The sequence below is a fragment of the Vidua chalybeata genome, chromosome Z (genome assembly GCF_026979565.1).
Source record: "Vidua chalybeata isolate OUT-0048 chromosome Z, bVidCha1 merged haplotype, whole genome shotgun sequence".
Lineage (NCBI taxonomy): Eukaryota > Metazoa > Chordata > Aves > Passeriformes > Viduidae > Vidua > Vidua chalybeata.
This window is the reverse complement of record NC_071570.1, coordinates 64,598,351-64,620,161: the sequence shown is the minus strand read 5'-3', so window position 1 is coordinate 64,620,161 and position 21,811 is coordinate 64,598,351. Positions and strand designations below refer to the sequence as shown.

The 21,811-nt window shown below is 37.4% G+C and overlaps 1 protein-coding gene across 2 annotated transcripts in view; it reads right to left on the bottom strand.

Annotated features, from left to right (window-relative positions):
- FBN2 (fibrillin 2) overlaps positions 1-21,811 on the bottom strand; it is a 116,033-nt gene that overhangs the window by 82,058 nt on the left and 12,164 nt on the right. Inside the window, exons 6-9 of one of the 2 annotated variants that reach the window (XM_053931315.1) lie at positions 11,267-11,464; positions 6,305-6,430; positions 2,702-2,839; positions 625-777 (exon numbers count right to left, since the gene is read on the bottom strand). In XM_053931315.1, coding sequence (XP_053787290.1) covers positions 625-777; positions 2,702-2,839; positions 6,305-6,430; positions 11,267-11,464 — 615 coding nt within the window. The remainder of the gene's footprint in view (positions 1-624; positions 778-2,701; positions 2,840-6,304; positions 6,431-11,266; positions 11,465-21,811) is intronic. The other variant, XM_053931314.1, reaches the window with a different exon arrangement.

Genomic DNA, 21,811 nt, shown 5'->3' with positions numbered 1-21,811 from the left:
CCACTCCGAACCTCCTTTGGTTGTAGTAAGTGTTGCTTGAGGAAAGAATAAAACGGAATGCTGTAATTTAAGGATAATTGTTAAACTGTTTGTTAAAACTGTCTTCTTGATGTGTTGCCAGCAGCACTGTAACTCACTGGTTTCTCAGAGGTGTTGATAAAGAAAATATCGTTTCATTAAGGATGCGCACTATTCCTCTCTGAGCAGAAGTGAAAGAATAATTTAAAAACTGGTGCATTCTAGTTCAAAGTAACCCAAAATGCAATGGAAAAAGAGAGCAGCTGTTCCTTTACATCAAAATTAACTATGGACCCTAAGAATCATTTCCTCTTCAAGCCTGACCACAAAATCTTCCCCATTTCCTAAAAACTATTTCTAAAGCCAATGAAAGGACATTAAACAGCCAAGAGCCAAACAAACACGGACCAAAAAGAAAAATGGTTAACAGATGGCAGTATCAGTATTAAAAATACGGAAACTAATAATAATGCAATCCATGACCTTATTTTTTTTCTGTTTAGTCTACATTTTAAAGCACTTTAAACCCCCTCAGCGACCTCCACCCAAAGCAGAATGAACAGCAAGAAGGAGAAAATAAACCAGCCAAACCAATGGGGCACTCACCAGATCCTCTGACAGGACACACCTCTGGGACAAAGCCACTGGCCCAGCAGCGGCCAGACTCACAGCAGCACTGCCTTCTGGTGAACCTCCCAGACAGCTCCTGTGCACAGCGGCCACTCTCAGATCTGGAGAAGCAGCTGCCTGCTCTCTGATCTGGCAGTCAAGTTAAAGACAAAAACCAAAAACAGTGACATTGATGCCATTTTGGTTTTACCCTTCCCCCTTTTATATATTCTCTGTATCCTTGACATACATACTTGTAGCTTTGTAGCCTCATATTGTAGCTTAGTTTCAACATTTTCCTCAGTAGAAAGACAAAAAAAATTCTAGGATGCCTGTGCTGTCTTGGTTCTCCTTAGAAACCAAGGCTGAAAACAACTTTCCAAGATAGATTTTTGTAAACAGGGCCTAGATCTCATCCTAAAGGGGGAGAATTCAGAAAGTGCTAGAACTGGGGGATATTACTTCACCAGGCAGATTCCTGATGGGGACTCTTGTCAGATGTGCTAATTTGCAGAATCTATAAAAATTGTACATGTGTTACATGGCGGGCATATCTTGGCCTTTTCTACCTGATGAATTTGTGTACTTGAGGATCCTCACATAAAGGTGCCCTTTTTATCACCCTAATTGTGTCTGATTCATATTTTTTAGGACCAGAGAAAATAGCATCAGCATGAGCTCTCAAAGCTACCTTCTCCTGTTCATCTGTGGTAAGGACAAAAATGCTTTACAAGTTGCATTAAAAAAAAAAAACAAAATCAAAACCAACCAACCAAACAAAAACCCTCACAACATCCAAACTGCACCCAATAATTACCTAACCCACGTATTCCACATCAGATTTACTGTAGGATCACACAGGTGCAGTGGCGTTAGCCTTGCATTAATCCACCATGCAATCCTAAAGTCTGCTCAATTCAATAAGGAAATATGGATGATATGAAAAACACAAAGTAACACAAACAAAAAGTATATATATTTACATATATAAAAACCCTACTATGGCAAAACCTGAGATACTTCATGTAGCAACAGCAACACCAACAAATTCATTTAATGATTTTTTTCCTTAGCTTAGATGTATCTAACTGAAAAATGCTATTCAGCTTGCTCTGCTCAATTGACTGAAAGTACAACAGAATATTTAGCAATGCCCTGTGAAAACTACTCTCCTTCAAGGACAGATGATCTTTTATTGTCAGATTAGGGCATGTGATTTTTCTGCAGCACTCATGTTTTGCGAGCTGACTTTAAAAATCAAATTGTAAAATATGCCAAGATCCGCAGAAATTTTGATCATATTGAAAATCATAGGTTTTCAGTATTCCTGAGGCTAGCCACAATGTATTTGAAGTTGGCACTCCTCAGATGAACCTGAATAGCAGAAGGTGGCTACACTGTTTAAAAAATTACTAATTTTAAATCACTTGTAGGTCTTGTGCTGCTACTTGCTTACATCATTTATCCGCAAGTCAGAAAGCCCTTCAGAATTCCTACCCCTTCCCCAGTAGGAGAACAAAGAGCTTTGATATATCTGAAATAACAAGAACCACATGAAACCTAGAAAACACATTACGGTTAGTAATTGTTAAGGCTTTATACACATGGTATGCAGTATTTATAGCTAATTGGTCAGAATGGTTTAAATCACATACTTGACACATGCACCTATATATAAGAAATCAACACATGTGGAAATAAGCAAAAGGGGGTTTCATAATGTAGGGATAGCTATTAAATAAACTGTTCTGTAAAAGGTGAAATCTAATGAAATCCAACACTTGGTTTGCTTCATTATCTGTTTCTGACAAATTAGAGGCACATCAGCATATGCTACTTAAGGAATTTTGAGTTTATTTTTGTGCCTTATGTTGACCACTAAAAGTTAAATTAACTTGTGTGAGATGGGATTTGAAGCACCAAGTAGGGATAAATGTTTGCTCCTTTAAAACCAAAGTGTGCTTAACTTTTGGGCTCAGCAAATGCAGATTCGAGAAACAAATAAAATTAACAATTCCTATGTTTGCCTGGACAACAGAGTGAGGCCCTGGGGCAGGGGGAAGTGCCAGATAGCCGGAGCACCTACCAGGGGTGCAGGATCCATCCACAGATGTGACAAAACCCTGTGGGCAGATGCAGAAATAACTCCCCACAGCATTGGAGCAAACACCACCCTCACAAATCCCGGGGATGACGCTGCATTCATCAATATCTACCAAAAAAGGAAAGGAAATGGGATAATTAGCAGAGCACTCATACTGCACTAAAAAGAGGGAAAGAGCTTTTCTGAAATGAAGTTGCTATTCAACGCTGAACAAAATATTGCTGGTGCTTACTTACTGAAAATAGTTTTGTTTGCCACCTATTGAAGGTTTTCCTTATACATGCACTGGGTGTTTAACACTTCAAGTCACAGAGTACAGGAGAGCAATCTGAGATTTCCTCCTCCTGAATGATTCAGTGCCACCTCTGAGAAGCACAGAACAGCTACAATGGAATGCCAAAATACACATCCTGCTTTCAGGCTGAAGGGAGTAGGATGGCACAGCAGCCAGCCAGGACATCTCTGGGCTTCCTGTGACCACACAAATACTGCTCATGAGATCTGACTGCTTTCTGGTCCCCTTAAGATTCCAACCGTAAGAAAGAATTTTGGCTAAGCCCTTCAAATGCAAACTAACCTTTTGATGCATTTAAATATTTCTGCTGACTGAAAGCAGAGGTCCCACTTGAACACAGAGGCAATTTTTTGTGTAAATATGTACAAAATGAGATGTCACCACACTGATAAATGAGCTGCTGTGCATAACCAGGGGCTGCCAAATTCCGAAACAATGGTCCAGCAGTGCAAAGCTGATTTGTTGCTGGCAAGTTAAAGGCAGGTGAAGAAAGTTTTTCACCACCTCTGCACAGTTGCAGGATGACCATCCTTCCGAACTGGCTACATGCAAGGAAGTTTAGCACTGTCCAGGGCTCTTGTCCAAGAATGACAGGAAGCTGGGAAGGTAAAAAAGCACTCTCCTGAAATCTAGGCAGTGATCAGAGTGGCAGGAAGACTCAACAGTCTTCTGCAAGGGGACAGAAAAACCAATTAACATGGAGAACCCGGGTGGAAGAATAAATTATTTAACTTACTAGAGCAGTAATGAGCAATTGGTTTTTTGTTTCACTGTTTTTTTTAGCCAAATCTCAGTCCCTCCTTCCCCCTCCCTGGTTTTTGCATGTGCAATTATTTCAAAATATCACTATCACCTCTGACTGGAAATTTTGAGACTTCATCTCAGGACAGGTTATTTTTAGTGAGGCTGACTGAAAATTTTACTCGTTTTCTTCCCTCCCCCCCTCCAAAACACATAAATTAATGGTCTCAGGGAAAAAGCTCCAAATATAAGTAACAGGGAATACTATATTAAGGGAGAGGAAGACTGGAGGCATTAATGGATCCAGTGCTGCACAGAGGATGGGACATCCAGTCTCAACTTGAGAAAGAATTTAAATGCATGACAAAAATATTGCAGATTTATTACCCAGTGAGTTTCTGCTTAAAAGACCTGGCCTAGATACCAGCAGTTCAGAATTTGTGGCTTTTATTGCTAGGGAAAGCAGGGTTTTGTAAGTAACTGAGTTACAAGTACCAGAAATGGGGCTCTCAACTGCCAAATTCTGGGAAAGGGTTCCTTGAAAATAGTTTTAGTCTAGAAAGTAATATTAGAAAGCAGTAATACCTGGTAGGACCAATTCTGAATAGAATACAGTCTAATGAAATTATACATTGAAGCAGGAAAATCTGAAATAGAACTATTTATTTTAAGCAATTCTTTCCATTTTGGTGCCACTTTTTTGTTTTTTGGGTATTTTTAAAAGCCTTAATCTGCTTCATATATTCTTAACCTCTTAATACCAAGAGTACATAGTAACATATCCTTTTGGAAAAGCAACAGAGGCATCCTACCTCTTTAGAGCATCTTAAATAGTAAAGGGTGTCATAACTAACTACATCTTTTTAACGAGTATGATGTATCTGCTATTCGAGAAAAGTAGAACACATTTATTAAAGCCCTGGAACACAATAAGTAATACTCCATCCCTTTTGTAAAGCAACAATCATAAGTGAAGGTTTCTCTACATTTAATTCATTTCTGAATAACCCAAATATCTAAGTTCCATTAACTCTGGGAGATAACAAGATCCTAAAAATGAATAGCATTTCATTCATGAAAACTCAATATATTGTAGACCAAAACTTTTAAGGAAAAAAAAAAAAAAAAAAAAGGGAAGGGTTTGGGGTTTTCTTTTGTTTAGCTAAGACACTACATTGGTGGACTGGATACCTGGAATTTGGTACAATCCCTGTAATGGTCTTTCCCAAATTTTTCAACTATTAGGGGTACAAAAAACACAACATGGACATTCCTACTTATTCTAACAAGAGCTGTTGTTTCCAGGAAGAGCAGCAGGAGGAAAAAAAAAAACCCTAATCCACAAAATACCTCTGGATGCTCAGGGGCAGAGGGTATACAGGGGATCTCAAATCTCTCCTTCTTAAGTAGGAGAATTGCTGTTATAGTAAAGAAGGTCTGAATAATTATGGCAAGATTCCAGCCTTTGAACATGGGAGCCTTGACTATTACTGACTCCAACTCGGATTTTGTCCTTTGTAGCCAGTAAGTAACATTTGATCTGCTTTTCCACACCTAAAAGATGGAAAGGAGTGAATTCTTAAAAAAAATTTACTTAGGTATTACTTGCAACACCACCAGAAGCAACATTTTCACTGAAAAGACATGATTTTTAAACTGACAATATTACTTAATTTTTCTGTGACTGTTGTTCTGTAGGCAAATCTCAACAAAACTCTGAGGGAATGTCCAAAATTGACTGCAAACAACGTTTTTGTTTGTATCTGAATACTGATTATAATGTAATTTGGTACCACAATTAAATTGCCAGCACATAACAAGTCAAAGCCTTTAATAACAAAATCCTCTTATCAGCACAACTTGAATGTAAAAGTACCCACTGGTTGAGTTCTGATTTCTTTCAAAGGTATGAAAAAGTCACTGAAATCAGTGAAATCTTCAGCAAACTCACAAAAACTCAGCAATTTTCTTTCTCATTATTTTAAATTATAAGGAATTGCTGCTCTTAATTGCATCAACACATTTACTGAGTAAATATGGTCTATGTTTATTAAACTACACTTATTAAAGATGGTCCGCTTAATTTTTCATCTAAGAGAGAAGAGCATTTCCTTGGTATTTTTCACTTACCCAGACTCATCAAAACTGCCACATTTCCTTCCACTCTGAAGTCACTAAGCCAAAAATTCTACCTGAACTAGAATATCTCTTTTAGAAAACAAAGAAAATCCTAGTAACTCAGCAGCAGTTATATGGTACTCAGAGCTTTTATCAAGAGTTCTACATTTTCAAAGAAAATAAACACCGTGTTTACCCACAAAAGTCAGACAGAAAAAAATATCTACTGTAAAATAGGAACAGCTAAGTAGAAAAGATGGGATGCTGCAAAGTAGAAACAAAAAGCACAGTTCAGTGATGCTATGCCTGTCCAGATGAGAAATCACAACTATCCAGCTACTTAATAATGCTCATTACCAAAGTGCTCTAATGCTCTGCATAACTCCTTCTTAGGTATGTTCTCCTATAGCATCACTTACCCTCACATTTTTGAGTTGCCTCATTCTGTTTGTGGCCCACAGGACACTTGCACTCATATGAACCTACTGAATTGATGCAGTTTCCTCCTTGGCACATTCCAGGGATAGCCTGGCACTCATCAACATCTGCAAACACAAAAAAAAGACGCAGATCTGATTACCTCACTCAAGATACATAAGTTAGTTACTTTCAGTAACTTCTGTTGCATTTCAGTAAGTTCTACTTCACTTTGAGTTTTGTTAGGTTTTTTTGTTTGGTTTTGAATTGCTGTTGTTGTTTTTGTGGTTTTTCTTTTTTTCTGCCCAGCTCTAATTTGGTTACACATAAACTACCCCATGTTTCTGTACGTTTTTATATAAAACTATTCAATAGGATATTTTTTCTGGTTGGCTTCCTTAGTACCTGTACCATGATGTTATCATCCAGGTGTTTCAGGAATCTTCTGAACCTCTTTGTTCCAGCTGTGTGGTATCCCCAGGTAACATCTGGCAAGAATATGGAACTTTTTACAGGTGGATGATCAAAGCCCTTATAAGGCACTGAAATTCCACCTGAGTTTGTGGATTACAGTCCTTCAGTTTTTATTCCTCCTGGTGCTCGTGCTATAGATAAATCTATGGTATTTGCCTTGTCCAGTCACCTGCTTTTCCATTTATGCAAGTATAATTTCTCACAGTTCAGGGAAAATGCAAACACTTTTTTGAGATTTGGGTTGGTGTTGTTTTTTTTTGGGTGTTTTTTTTTTGTTTTGTTTTGTTTTTTTTTTTTTTGTTTGTGTTTGTTTTTTTGGTTTGTTTTGGTTTGGTTTGGTTTGGTTTTTTTTTGGGTTTTGTTTTTTTTTTTTTTTTTTGGTAACCATTGGACTTGGGTTTAAGTACATTTGCTGAGAAGTTTGCATTTAGCTCCTGAGTCCAGCATACTACCATGTTCAAAATGCAACAGTTAGACTGCAAATGGATTAAGGACTTTATTAAAGGCATAGAATTTCTTTTTTCTTTTTTTTTCTCTATTTTTTTCCCTAAATAACCAGTACTTGCTTCCTGTTTACTTGGAAATCAAACATTTAATGTTTGAATACTTTAAGGAGTGGGGGGCTGGACTGGGTACTCTCCAGAGATTCCTTCCAACCCTAATTATTCTGTGAACCTTGACATGGCTTAGCAACATCTCGAGAGAAGACGGTTCCAGCATTTATTGATGCACAGCCCACCCCATAGCTCCCTACTGAGGAAAACATGTGGTGCTTGTCTTCTGACCCTGGAGCCTCAAAATGCATTTATCACACACAGTGTGCCTGTGCCTTTTCTCACTTATTAACACCTAAATTAAGTTTTCTGTGTCAGCAGATCAGTTGTTAAAAATGCATTCTGTGTCTGACACAGTTTTAGAAGTTGAATATGTCAAGGAATAGTGAATTAATAGCAGCAGCAGCAGGCTATGAACACCTCCCAGAAACAGGAAAATATCACTGGAGGCCTGAGGTGAACTAAATTTTAATCTCTATCAATTCCATTAACTTCTTTCAGTTCCTTTAAGACAGCAAATAGATTTTGAGCTTTGCTGAAGCCTGAAGAGCCAATCCAAATCATGCAATGCATCATATTTACATCATATTTAAGTGTACTTACATCATATTTAATTGTTAAGAAAGCAAGCAGATTCAGCTTTAATCCTAACTTCAATCATATATAAAAATACATACATGCTAGAAGACTGATGGGTTTTTTTGTCAGTATCACCTTTTGCTGAAAACCTAAGTTTGTTTTAACATATTATTGGTGTTTTGGGACTGAGAAAAGTCAAGAAGAACAAAAGAATTTTATTAAAAGGGTGTATTTTACCAATTGCTTCCTAAAGGCTGTTTTAGGATGTAAGAATTTTTTGCTTAAAATACAAGCAAATTGAAATGAAGCTTTTTTTACTATCTTTGACAGTTAGGCTAAACCACACAGAAGTTCCAGCATTATTAATTATCCACTTACTCACACTTTTAAACCTCAACCACATTAACACAAGAAACTTTTTACCATAAACAGCAAATTTGATTAATAACTCTGCATACAAAAGTTCAATATGTTACAGATTAAGCAGAATGTTTCCATGTGTTCATAGTCTAATATTTGGTAAGGGAAAAGAGACTTTGTGCTTTTGCAGAGTTTTCGTTGCAAAATGCCTTTGGGATTTGCACAGCTAACTTTAAACATGCACCTTCCCTTTCTGATCTGTGGGCTGTTTCTCAAAATAACTCTGATAAACCAAAAAAGCTCAGGAAAAATAAATCTACTCAGATGTTAGACACAAATTTTGAAGTTTTTTATTTATTATAGTAGTGACAACAATTATGCAAATTTAAAAATCTCTCTTTAATTGTGCCTGGAATATGTATGGGGAGTTTCTTTGTAATGCATCTGGCATGTGGGGACTAAAAGGTGAATTGGTCTTGAATATAATGGAAAACTCCTGGTTCTTCCTCTGCATCCTAGAAAGCAGAAATACTGCACACAGCAGAAATAATACCATAGCATTTTTCCCTGTTTTAGTAATTATTTTCACAATAGCAGGATGTGATCCTAGACTGTCAATATTTTCACTGACTCAGACACATTAATACCAAGCACCAGATTACAAAAAGAAATTAGCACTCTTCATTATGAAGTTGAACCTTCACCTGTCTTCTCTCTCTTGTCCAGTTCACCTCGGTGCCTTTAACATTTAGACAGTATATTCCTACTACAGAACAGATTTTCTTGGATTTTATCTCCTGTAATGGATATACACACTTAATCATGTCAGCAACAGAGGCAGGAAGAAGAACCTTCCTATTTTCAAAATCTACTCAGCTATGACCACTCTTCCCTCCTTAGAGCAAAAAATTAACTGCCTGCAGGGAAAAGGATGTAGGTGTGAAATGGAGCTGTTGAGGAATGCAGGGAGGATCTGAGAGAACATCGAACACAGGATTTCTGCCATTATGCTTCTCCCAAGGCCATGCAGCAGTGGCAATAAAGCTCTCTCAAGCAGAACACTGAAGTTCCTCCTGCCTGAGTTCTTGGAATGAGGGATGTCTGAACAGTTAAATTCCTTTTTAAGACCTGACTGAATAGAAACTTCCAGAGGAAAAAAAAAAAAAAAAAAAAAAAATAGTCACAATCAAACAATTTGAATTTTGATTGGTTTTGCTTCTCTTAGATTTTTAAAAGTTGTTCAGGGTAATAATGAAGTTAAGAGTACTACTACAATGTTCTATACAAGAACATTACCCAGAAAACATAATTAACCCTCAAAGGGTTAATTAAGGGTGCTAAAGACCCATTTAAGATTGAATCATGCAAATCCTTTGCAGAGTAGGAACAACTTCCTACTTGAGAGTTACAGCTTGTCAAATTTAGCTCTCTAACACATACTGAAATCATTATTCATTTTCCAACAGCAAGGCTTGCAAGTTCCACTGCTTTTGAGTTGTTCATACCAACTCCCAAACCCAGCTATCTACTGATGTAAGCCCTCACTTCAAAAATACCAAACATCTGAAGTGTGGACTGAGTGAGCCTGCTCTCCCCGATACATGACAAAGGTAGTTTTACTGAATACCAAAGAGGTTTGAGTTCCTTATATCAAAATCTCTGCAAATCTGATGTCCTCAACAGAAAGAAAAGCACTGAAAAGCAAAACAGATACGCCTGTTTGCCTCTAAAACCCTCAGAGAAAACATGTGGTTTTTTCTGACCTCTCTGTTGAGGATGGCAGCGCCCCAGAACAGGCTGCCCAGGGAGTTCTGGAGGCATTTCAACCCCACGTGGCCACACTCCTGTGTCACCTGCTCTGGGTGACTCTGCCCTGGCAGGGGGTTGGATTGGATGATGTCCAGAGGTTCCTTCCAACCCCAACCATTCTGAGATTCTGTGATCTTATTTCAACAGACTCTGCACTGCAATGTGGAGTTTGGAAAGGCACAAAGTGCCACATCCAGCCCCTTCCTGCATCCAAGTGGGCTGGTAATTCATAACAGAGCAGACACGGTGCTACCAGCCTTCTCACACCACAGAGCCCAGGTCAGGAGGAGTTACCAGTACTCAGAGCTCAAAAGAAAATGCCTCAACAGCTGGAAGGCAAAGATTATGTTAAATAAAGAAATTCTATCCCTCCCTTTTCCCCAGAGAAAGGCCAAGGATTTCTCATCTATGCCTTGCCATCACCTTGTAACGTTGTATGCTAAGCCCAGCTGGCATAAATACAACCCAAGCTCCCGATTTAGCAATTATATGTCAAAAATGTAGCAAAAATTGCGGCTGTTCAAACTTCCTTTGTTTACCCCTCACACAAAGTAGACTACCACATTGTTTCTCTGCTCCCCAGTGGAATTTAGCAACATGGTTAAACGGGTAACTATTTGCCACAGGGAATATACTGCCAGAAAAAGAAAACACAATTACTGTGGGCATGGGTGACAAAGAGCACCACTGATCTCTCACATAATTCAAATGAAACCCCAGGAGCTATGCCAGGGTCAGCCTGGCAGAGCAGTTTCAAGGACCCTTTGTATGTGGCCAAGTCATACAGTGGAGCTTGACCTGGAGATTGCAACATGCACCTCTTTTGTGGTGCACTGTTTCTGGTCCTGACACTGTTATGAAAAGTGTCTAAAACACATTAATCACTTCAAGACAAATGGCAAAACATAAACTGCTGCACGCAGGCAAGGCCTAGCTCTGACACGGGAGGAAAAACAACATCAAATATTTTTCCTCAGTATTGATTAATAATCACTTTTTCCAAGCACTTAAGCTTTGTTCTCTGGGTCCAGTAGTAAAAATCTGGAGGCAGCAAAGCACACCCAGATTTTATCCCAAAACATAGACCACACACAAGGAAAACAGCGACCTTTCAAGGGCACTGCAAGGTTTTCAGGGTGATTGTCAGAGGTGAAAGTTGTCACACAGAGAATTCCAGTCAGAGCTCACCTTGGCAGGCCCCAGTGTGGATATTTGGGATGAAGCCACGGCGGCAGGGCTGGGGCTGGGCAGGGCACATCTCACAGGGATGGCCCCAGGCCCGCCCCATGGTGGCACAGCACAGGGACTTGGTGCACACAATCCCCGTCAGCTGGCCCTGGCACATCTGCTTGTTCACCTGGGTGAAACATGGGCCTGTCCTGTAATCTGGGGGGAAAAAAAGGAAAGCTCACTGTATTATACAAGGCACTGTACTAGCAGCTGTAGAAGGAATTGTTTTTTTAATCCAATAGATATCTGTATTAAGAAAATTCCATGGAAATTTATGCTGTATCACTGCTTACAGAAGTCACATGACACCTTCCATTGAAGGTAATTACTTTCATGAGGTTATCATTCAATTTATTTCTCTCAAAAAGATACAACAAAATGAAAGGCATCTGGACACAAAATTGCTCTTAAGCATTGACAACGTATCCAGTAAAATCCCCAGTAAGCAAAAGAATTTTACAAACAAACAAGGAAACAAATAGAACACAAGATTAAGCAAACAAGGACTGGAAACTGGTTTTCTTGCGTCTAAGCTACTTCATGGTGATTTATAGGAGGGAGCTACAGACCCCACAGCAGCCACACATTTTTTCACTCCACATTGATCAGGATGCATGCCAAAAGAGTTACAGAATCATCATTCCAGCTGGAATGCCTGTTCCAAAATAGTGCTACCTACAGAGGACTGATTGGCAAACCACCACTTATTTTCAGAAGAAAACCATGAGACAACACAACCAATCCAAGCTGTATGCAGTACACTGAATAAAGCACAGAAACTACAAGAAAATAAACCTCTGGTAGAATTCCTGTGAAAAGTTGGTTTATTAACACTGTACCTGTATAAAGAAAAAACTTTTTATGCTATGAGTCAATGCAAACTGGGATCAACAATTAATTGAAATTCTCTAGGAATAAATAAAAAACAGCTTGTTGCTCTTAGCCAGATTTCACATCCTTATGGGAACTCTTAAAAAGAGAGAGGGGTGAAAAAAAGAAGAGGATGCAAGGCTTTTACTCAGACTCAGTCACATGAAAGAAGGCACAACAGTGGGGTTAAGGCTGCTCAAGATGCTGTTCCATCTTTTTTTTTTTTCCTATCAAAAGCAGGCTCCAACACCAATATATGGATAACACACTGTCTTCCACACACTTTCATTCAGGTGTAGCTAGTCCCACAGCAAGATGCAAATGGGAAAACCCTTCTTTTCTATAACTTGATACTTTCTCCCTGAAAAAAATAAGAGCTTAAACATCTTTAGAAAGCAAAAAAATGGTCTTTCCAGTGAGATATTATACTAAGCTTCCTGGGCTCTTAAAATGAAAGAAATAGATGTTCTGTTCTTAAACAGAAATAAATGTTCTGCTCCCTCTCTTTGGCAAGGGTCACTCAGGTATCAGTCTAGGAAAGACTTCTGCAGTTATTTATATACACTGGTAGTCAATTTCAGCTGGGCTTTTCACTTTATTTAAAGTCAGTCAAGTACACAAGCACAGAAATGTCTGATGATAGAAGAAGATTAAAAGATCTTAAATACTCCGTAAGGCATGCCAACTTTAGTATTTCTTGATTATCAATGCAAAACAGTCTTCAAAGTTACCCTCTGAGCTTCCCCTGTGACCATCAAGCCACAAAAATGGCACTTCTAGCAAAATAAATACACGACAAAAAGAAAATCCTGTCCTTGCTCCACACATTCAGAGTTCAGTTCTCAATGAGTGAATACCCTTTACAGTGAAATCAAATAATGACTTACTACACATCTTCAAATTCCCAAAACTTGCATTCAGCAGGTCTGAATTCCTTAGCAATCCCAGCTAATTGCAAACCTAGCAATTCCTATTCAGGAAATAAGTAGTTCTGCTGGACAGTACTGTATTTTTACAGCAGCAATTCTCCAAGACACCATTTTTTGTAGGACCAATCTTTGGATATCAGGAAGGAATCAGAGTAGGAGTAGAAATTCAAACAATATATTTCTCTGTGTAGTGGTTGGTGACCCACAGGAATATCCTGGCCAAAGATATTCTGCATTAAGAAGCTTGGAATTCTAACAGAGGAAATTAAACTTGAAACTCAAACCGGAGAATTGTGAATTGTATCTGAGTTCCTCTACCCTCCCATAAGACACAAAATGTTTGTGTGTAAACTCTGTCAAAACTAGCAATCAAAAGTACAGTTCAGAAAGTGTTCAATAGAAAGATTAGAGAATATAACCAGACACCAAAGCATGCTTGTTCAGGAGAATATGAATGAGTCAGCTACAAGAAGGACTGATACCAATACACCTATTGCTTATTATATCCTATTACACAGAAATACATGCTCTGGAAACCACCTATGCATAGGTGCCTACCCATGCCTTAATAAACAGAAAATGCATTAATCTAATGTTCCGATTCTGTAACCAAGCAATGGTTATCGGCATAAGCCTGCAGCATGGTTTCTATTCAGAAATACACTTTATAATAATATTAGCATTTTAAAATATTACTGTAACTTAATAAATTATTCTTTAAAAGTGCACCCATTTTAATAATCTTTACTTGTTCAGTTTATCCAGCATGAAGGGCAAAGGTAAAGCAACTGATTAGTGGCTGCTCTTCTATACTACCAGGAAAATAAAAGATTTTAAAATACAAGGTGAAGGCAAGCACGTTCAGGTTAATGGTAAAGTTCAGCTGTTTACACAAAGATCTGTAGTCAGACAGTAAATTTTAGATGTAGGAAACAAATGCAATAAAAATAGATGCTGTTTTGAAGATACTTTGTAGCTTCAAATGAAGCTGTGGATTTGTTTTGCACAGCCTGTCAGATTATATTATTATAATGGGTGATCAGACCTTAAAAACTCCCACTTATGAATCAGTCATCTTTTCCATATGGGTTTGCTTGTCTTATTCTTAGGTGGTTCTTCATTTGTTCCTCTGCCAGCACTGCTGATGGAATAATTTTGCCAGAAAGAACATATGTTGAACATAAGTTATAAATAATTTGTTATTCTAGAAAGGGTAACTGCTTTGGTGAAATGAGGTGATCTTCAGCACATGTGTTACACAGTTCTGTTTTTTTCAGAAAATTATATTCAATATTCACAGTGACCTGAAAAAGACAACCTTTGTCAATAACTCAAATTGTTAATATAATTAAATTTAATGAGGAATATTTTTTCCCTGGCATCAAGAAAAAAAATCACACCATGAACTTCAATATTTAACTATGCTGCAACATTTCTATTTTGTCAAAAAAGTATGTATTTTGTATTCTTGAATGGGACTATCCAACTGTTATGGTTCTTGGGATTTTTTTTTCCATTATTCCTTTTCAAAATTCTAATTCTACCTGTAATAAAAACAGTCTAGTTCACAGGAGCCTGAGACAAGGAGCTGTAATGTTGAGATTTCTAGTCTTGATTCAGTACCCTTCTATTTTAGTTTTCTTCCTCTTCCTCTGGCCAAACAAATGATTCAGATGAAGGTGTAAAAAACCTGCTGTAAACAGATATGGAATAGTCTGTCTGCCACGTGTCCTCTGTGTCTAACATCCGCTAGCTAAAAACCTGAAACATAGTGTTTAACATCCCAAATACCACCAACTGTCACTGAGGACAAAACATTAAAATATTTTGGTACACATGTAAGGATCCAATTTCTAACTGAATTTTGTGTCAACTCCTGCCCTTAAAAATTTCACCTCTTCCCAGGTAACATGAAAGAGAAAAAGTGATGCATGAAGAAAAGTAAAAAGGTAACTACACATGTTGGAATGTCCATTGCAAGCCATCCAGAAGAATGTAAAAATCTGAGTTTCTTTTCATGGGAAAGCACAGACTGAAATTTTAAATGAAAGCTCCCAATACCAAAATACTGTTCCTGTGAAAAATCCAACAGAGGTGCAGTACCAGTCTCCTGCATCCAGCCTGCAGAAGGGAAAAGCACAGTCACAAATACTGTATTTCATATCTGTGAGCACTAGAAAGATTTAGCAGGAGGGAACAGTGAAGTATCTTCCATCGTTTCTATTTTTAAAAATCCCCACAGAACCATAACTAAATAAGGAACAATGCATCTGGAAACAAGCATTTTTAACTAGAAGCTACTTAGAAGATTGATATTTCTATTACTAAAAACAAATACTGAAAATATTAAGCATGTTAATCATGAATCACATGAGGAGTGAGTAAAGGAAGGTGTCTGAGATAGGCCTTCACAGCCCCTGTCAATTAAAGAATAAGACCTAATATACCCTATTAATGTATTTCACTTCCTTACAAAGCAAATTTGCCTTTCATTGGACTTTTTAGACAATCTCACTTCCCTAAGGAATATTTAGGAAATATTAAGGAATAGATGAGAAAATAAGTAAGTTCAACTTCCATCACCTCACTTGCAGACTCAAGTACAGCAGACAGAGTATCATTATTAATTATTCATATTAGCATCTCAAAAATCCATTTCATACAGCAGCATTATTAAATTAACAATCTAATGCATTGGACCTGAATGCTGGAAAGAAGTAAATGCTGCCAGCATTACCAGGAACTTCACTCTCTTCTAAAAGAAGAATCAGCACAGTGAGTGAAAGCCCAAGAGATGCACTCTATGCCAGGGAACCTTCAGAGTGGAGACATTAAGTCTGTCCTGGCAAAGACCTGAGGTTGAATTCACCTTGCTAAAAGTTACTGCAACAGGAAACAAGATGGAGAAACAACTGTCTTTATTACAACTCTGATAGGTGGCAAATTTCCTTGTAATTTCTGCTAACACTCAGAGGTCTCCAGACATCTGAAATTGTTTTTGGCTGCTTGTTGCAGAACCTGCTTGTTGATTACTGAAGATATTTTTCAATAGAACTCTCTGAATTTTCCCCTTTGCAACATGAAATCTTCATGTTTTGATAAATGAAAGCGTAGTCAAGCTCCATCTTCCTGCAAGGGGAAATTCCATGGTATCCCATGGATTCCTACCATGGGACCATCAGGACTGGAAGAGCAAGGCATGCCCAGGTCTCCCACTGATCCTGGATAAATGACAGCATTGCCCAGACATTCCAAAGAAAGGGAGATCAGGGCTTTCCTTGAGAAACTTTTGATGTGAGTATGAAAGGGTTGGCAATACTCATAACTGTCCTTGGGTTCAGAGCACAAATCTGAAATTTATGCATATATAAATATTATTATTCTTACTCAACTCCAACATCTGCAGATCATAAGTCACAGTAATGCAAAAAGCTATTTAAACATTTTAACACATTTTTAAAGTGCGTATGTTTATTAAATATTATTTAAAATTTATCTTCCTTCAATGTTTTGATAAACTTTATATGGATATTTGGAGGGCTTTTTTCACAGTAAATGCTTAGCTGCCAACACAGAGTACACAATAAGGGACATTTCAAAGGTAACAAGAAGGTAGATGAATTGTACTTGATATAAATCAAAATAATTTTTTTTCAAAGGTGACATCCAAAAAGCTATGGTAAAAAGGACTGCTGGCTGGAAATGAAAAATGAGTCTCCTGGAATATGAAAGGGAGTTGGCAATGTTATTAATTTTCTTGGAAAAAATAATCTGTGGGCAGTACTGCTATTTAGACTGAGGAGTTCTTATAAACCTGAATAGTAAAATCAAAGCCTCCTTTCCTTGACTTTTTCTAAGAAACTTGTGTGTAAAATCCTCAATTAAGCATCTAATAGCATCATGTTTATTGTTAACATAAATCACAATATCACAAAAGTCTTTCAAACATTTAAAATTGTTGCTAACTCAAAGCTGGGACACATCCCCAGCAGGTTCTTTAGTCATTATCTCAAGTGGTCTATAAAGTTTATTTTCATATGTAATAGACAAGAAGAGCAGCTTAGTGAAAAATGGTTTTGAACATTGATGGTTTGGATGTTTTTATACAGCTGACAGCTTTCATTTTCAGGTTGAAATTTTATTACTGTTCTAGTGGTTCCACATGACCTTTTCTGACCAGCTCCTGTGATGCAAAACTTCCCATCACACAAACTCCTGTGACTGACTGGGTAACTTAACAACACACACTTCACAGCTGAGAAGGAAGTGGAAGGCAGCTGTAAATGAAAGAAGGAAAAGCCACAGGTTCAATGCAGGAATCTGTGTGAGCTTAGCAGCTTTTATGAAAATTCCAGGATCCACCAATATTTCTGTCATGTTCATTCTAAGCATATTCTCATTTTCCTCTGGCTGGAAGAGCAGCAGCTCTTTTCCAAAAGCAACAACTCCATGGTTCACACAGACATTTTTATATAACTGGTATTATGACAGTTTTAAGCAGATCTAGTCTTAGTGTAGTTATAACTGCATATCTTAATACTCTTATTAATTAAAAAGCAATTCATTATGCACACCTAAGTACGAGGGGGGGCAAAGTAGCAGATAAATAACAATATTTCTGAAATAAAATGCAATTTTGTCTAATTGATCTGAACATTGAAGAAAATGCTTCTAATACCACAGGACACAAAACATTTTGAAAAGTACACACACAAAAAAAAAAATAAGCACAGAAATAAAGAAATAGGGAAATACTTCACTTTTGTTATTTATGGAATTCAGCACCTTCCAGAATTCAAGTATTTCCTTAAAAAACTTCTTGGAACAAAATGTTTCCATGTGTAATTGAAGTATCATACACTGACTGACAGAAAATTTCAAGCATGGAATAAAAGCTGGGAGAGAAGTATTCCTGAATTTTGGTTCCAGCAAGACATCCAATTTGGTTGGAGCTCCTTGTAAATGTATATATTTCCTTATGCTTCCACAGGGTCTGCTATTATATAAAGATGGCCTGAGTTTGGACTAATGAAATCCCAACACTTAGCACACAATGTGACACAAAATGAAATACTAATCATCAGTCACTGCAAGAAGTTACAGCCTGAATCACCCCTGGGCAAATAAGAGACAAGAAAGCAAAAAAAAAAAAAATTTTTTTTGGCTTTTTGTAAGATTCAGCAGATAATATCAACTACCCTAATATGATGTTGGTACATCTTTGCTTTACAATATCTAAAGCAGTGAAGGAACTTCTTCATGCTGCCTGCTGCTCCTTCCTCTCGTGTTTCTCCTTCAAAAACACCTTACTCATCAAAACCTGGATACTGGAAAGCCAGGTAAATGCATATTAAGTTCTTCTTTCACATACCAGGAATTAAGAAGCCAGTATCTTACTCTGTGCATGCAAAAATATGCTACTTTTTTGACTATAAAATGGAAACTTGAATTATACTGTCCACAGCTTTTGGTTCCCTGCTCCATGGAGTCAGTGCTACTCAGTTCAACCTCAAAGGAACAGAATCCCAGAACCAGTGAAGAGGAAGACTTATAATTTTAAGACAGGACACCCTTTTAAGAGTATTGCTGAAAAAGGGCACCCTGCACACTCTCCCTCCCTCTCTGAAGTTGTGTCATTCTCCACAGCAAAAGCCAAGGCTTTCAGAATGCACCCATACTTACAAAATGAGAAGGGAAAATGTTTCATAACCAACGCCTGTGTAAATTAGAAAGGCATGGAAAAAGGCAGAAAGCATTCTCAGGAGACCAGAAACCCTAATAAAACCACAGACATTGAAGCTGAAAACAATCTCCTTAATTATTAACCTAAGTAGGAAAAACAACTGTTTCACACATTACCCTTAGAAAAAAAATTAAATATATATGTCTATTTAAACTGCAAGAAACATTTCCTCAGACGACTGTCTAGACTGCTGTGATAATTTGAGTTCATAATAAGCTAAAAACCCAGCCTGCTGCTATTTACTAGAGTCCTGTCTCTGTAGAGGCAGAAACACAGTTTCCGTTCTTCAGGTCTTTGCGTGTGTTCAGCAAAACCACAGGGCTTTAGAAATTTACCTCTTGGGCTTATACAAGATTTTCAGGGAGACATAAAGCTGAGTATCTTTTCACAACCAAAATATAGGAAGGAAGATAATTTATCTATCCTCTCAATACAGAAATAATTTAATCCTGTTTCTCATATAGCAAGATATTAGTCTGAGGTGGAATAAATCAGCTTACTTTTGGCACTCCATGATTTTGCAACCCTGGATGCAATGTACTCTTAACTGCCTTCAGTAAACCACTCCTGATAATACCTGGATTACTCTTTTCCATACATATTTTATTATAGCAACTACAGCTTTTAAGATAGTGCATGATTAATGCTTGTGAAGACAGATACAGTTGAAAATTTAAAGCAGATCCAATTTACAGAATTTTAAGCCTTAACATTTAATTCACTGTAAGGGAGCTTAGAACACCTATATAAACAATATATAACATTAGCACTTGCTGAATTTGACAGAAAGTTTTCCTATTTACATGAATATTTCAGATATTTTTGCATTTTCTCTGTTAAAGACACTCCCTATGGGCAAGTGCCTCAACTTCTTCTGATCTCTAACTTTCCTAGATATCCTGAAAAGAGATCAAGATTTTTTTTTCCTGGATATCTCACAAATTAATTAGCTTAATAAAGTTAATATTTTTTCTAGTTTTCAGAAGAAATAATCTTTTCTTCTGAAACTCTAACAAAGCCATCATGGCCTTGCTCATCTCTTGTGTTTTCTCTCTCCTCAAGTAATTAAACAAAAGGTGGCATTTTAGTGTATCTGACAAAGAGCAAAATTTTCACTGAGGAAAGGAAAAGATAAGACCAGACAGAATTTTTCAAAGGCGTCATCTTCCCTCTCCTCTGCAGCGTTTCTCACCCACTCATGATTTTGCTTCACTGCTCTATATTATCAGATCCTTGTTTCACTTTTCACTGAACAATCTTTAGATGCATAACATAAGCTAGTCTAAGTCCTACCTAACACATAAAAAACCCAGTATTTTATGCTCACTCCTAGACTTGTTTCTTTTCTAGGTAAGAGGAAAAAAACTACTTTTCATGTGCAGATTTTTAAAAAACAGATATATGAAGAAAAAATATATATTGGGTGTAAGTATAAGGTGTAACAGTTCTGGTAGTTCTTTCTTTCTTTTCACAGTTTAGGGCACCACAGCTACAGAGCTTCCCTTTTAAATGATTTAAACCAATGGAACATTCCCTGTGCCTGAGCTGCACTCTGGGGAAAACTCTTAAGCCCTTGGAAGAGGTCATTCAAATCCATATTTTCATTTTACTTTTCTAGACCTATTTTAAAGGCATAAAACCTCTGCTTTTAATTCTAACACAAAATGCAGCAACCCTACTTCTGTGACACTTTGGCACCTGCCTGTCCTATGCTTGAACAAACAGAGAAGTTTTGAAGACTTCAAACGCTTCAAAAGCAGCAAAATTGCTGCATTTAAGGGTTTTTACCTTTTTCTTTTGCTGATGCCAAATGAAGAGTCATTCAAATATTGGGATTTAATTAAAAAATAAAAGAAGGGAGTAAGGGAGAGACACTGACTGGAACCACAGTATTTCCTTCATCACTACTGCAATCAGCATGATCAGCATTACCCATGTCATTTTTAAACTGCTGAATGTTGTATCTTTTGCAGACATAGAAGGGAGAAATTTTCCAATGCCACCAATACTACCTTTTTCTGGATGTTTGCCTTTGAAAACCTTGTTTTTGGGGATAATGATGGACAACAGATGCAGGGAATGCAGTGCCAGAGCCCTGTAACACCACCAGGTATTGACATATGAGAGCTGGAAAACAGCTTTTTGAATCTGCCCTGCTGGAATCTATCAAGGGATGATGTGGGCTAGTATCTACAGGCCAGAACCTGCAGCAGAAAAAGGAGCTTGATGAGCAGGGACTGCACTTAAATGGCTGTGTTATTAACATCTGATGAAACCTCTAGCCTCAAAAAAAAAAAAAACAAAACAAAAAAAAACCAACAAAAAAAACCACAAAAAAATCAGAACAAAACCAAAAAAAAAAAAACCCACAAAAAAAACCAACACAAAAACACCAACAAACAACAAAACAAAATATCTAACAGGTTCTTCCAACACAGATAATGTGATCTACTGTCCTGAATCAGGTATTTACCTGTCAGATAAAGCTTTGCCTTTGCCTCTTACTGCTGCAGGTATTTGCAATTGTTATCTCTACTATTTCCAACAGGAACAGAAGCAAGCTTTTTTTAGTCTAAACTGAAGCTTCTTTTGTTATAAAAAACATGACCATTGCAGCATTTTGCTTGCAATCAGCCTTCAGCTAAGTGTTGAAAAAGCTGACAGAAATGCTTTCTAAAAAGGAGATAAAGTAGACAAGAATGTTGAAAGTTGCAAATCTTAGGAAGATTCACATTTTATAGTTATAAACTACTGCTGACTTAGTTTTAGCTAATTTTATTAAACAGAACTTAATTTATTTCAGTTAAATTAGGTTTCAGGTACATGATTTAATACTTGTATTCCCCTCAGTGACCATGAACATCATCTGTGAACTAAGCCATGTAGTTTTTAGCATGCTACAGTAAACGAATTACTTTTTTCCCTCACTCAACAGGCCTTGCACAACATCTTTATGAACCT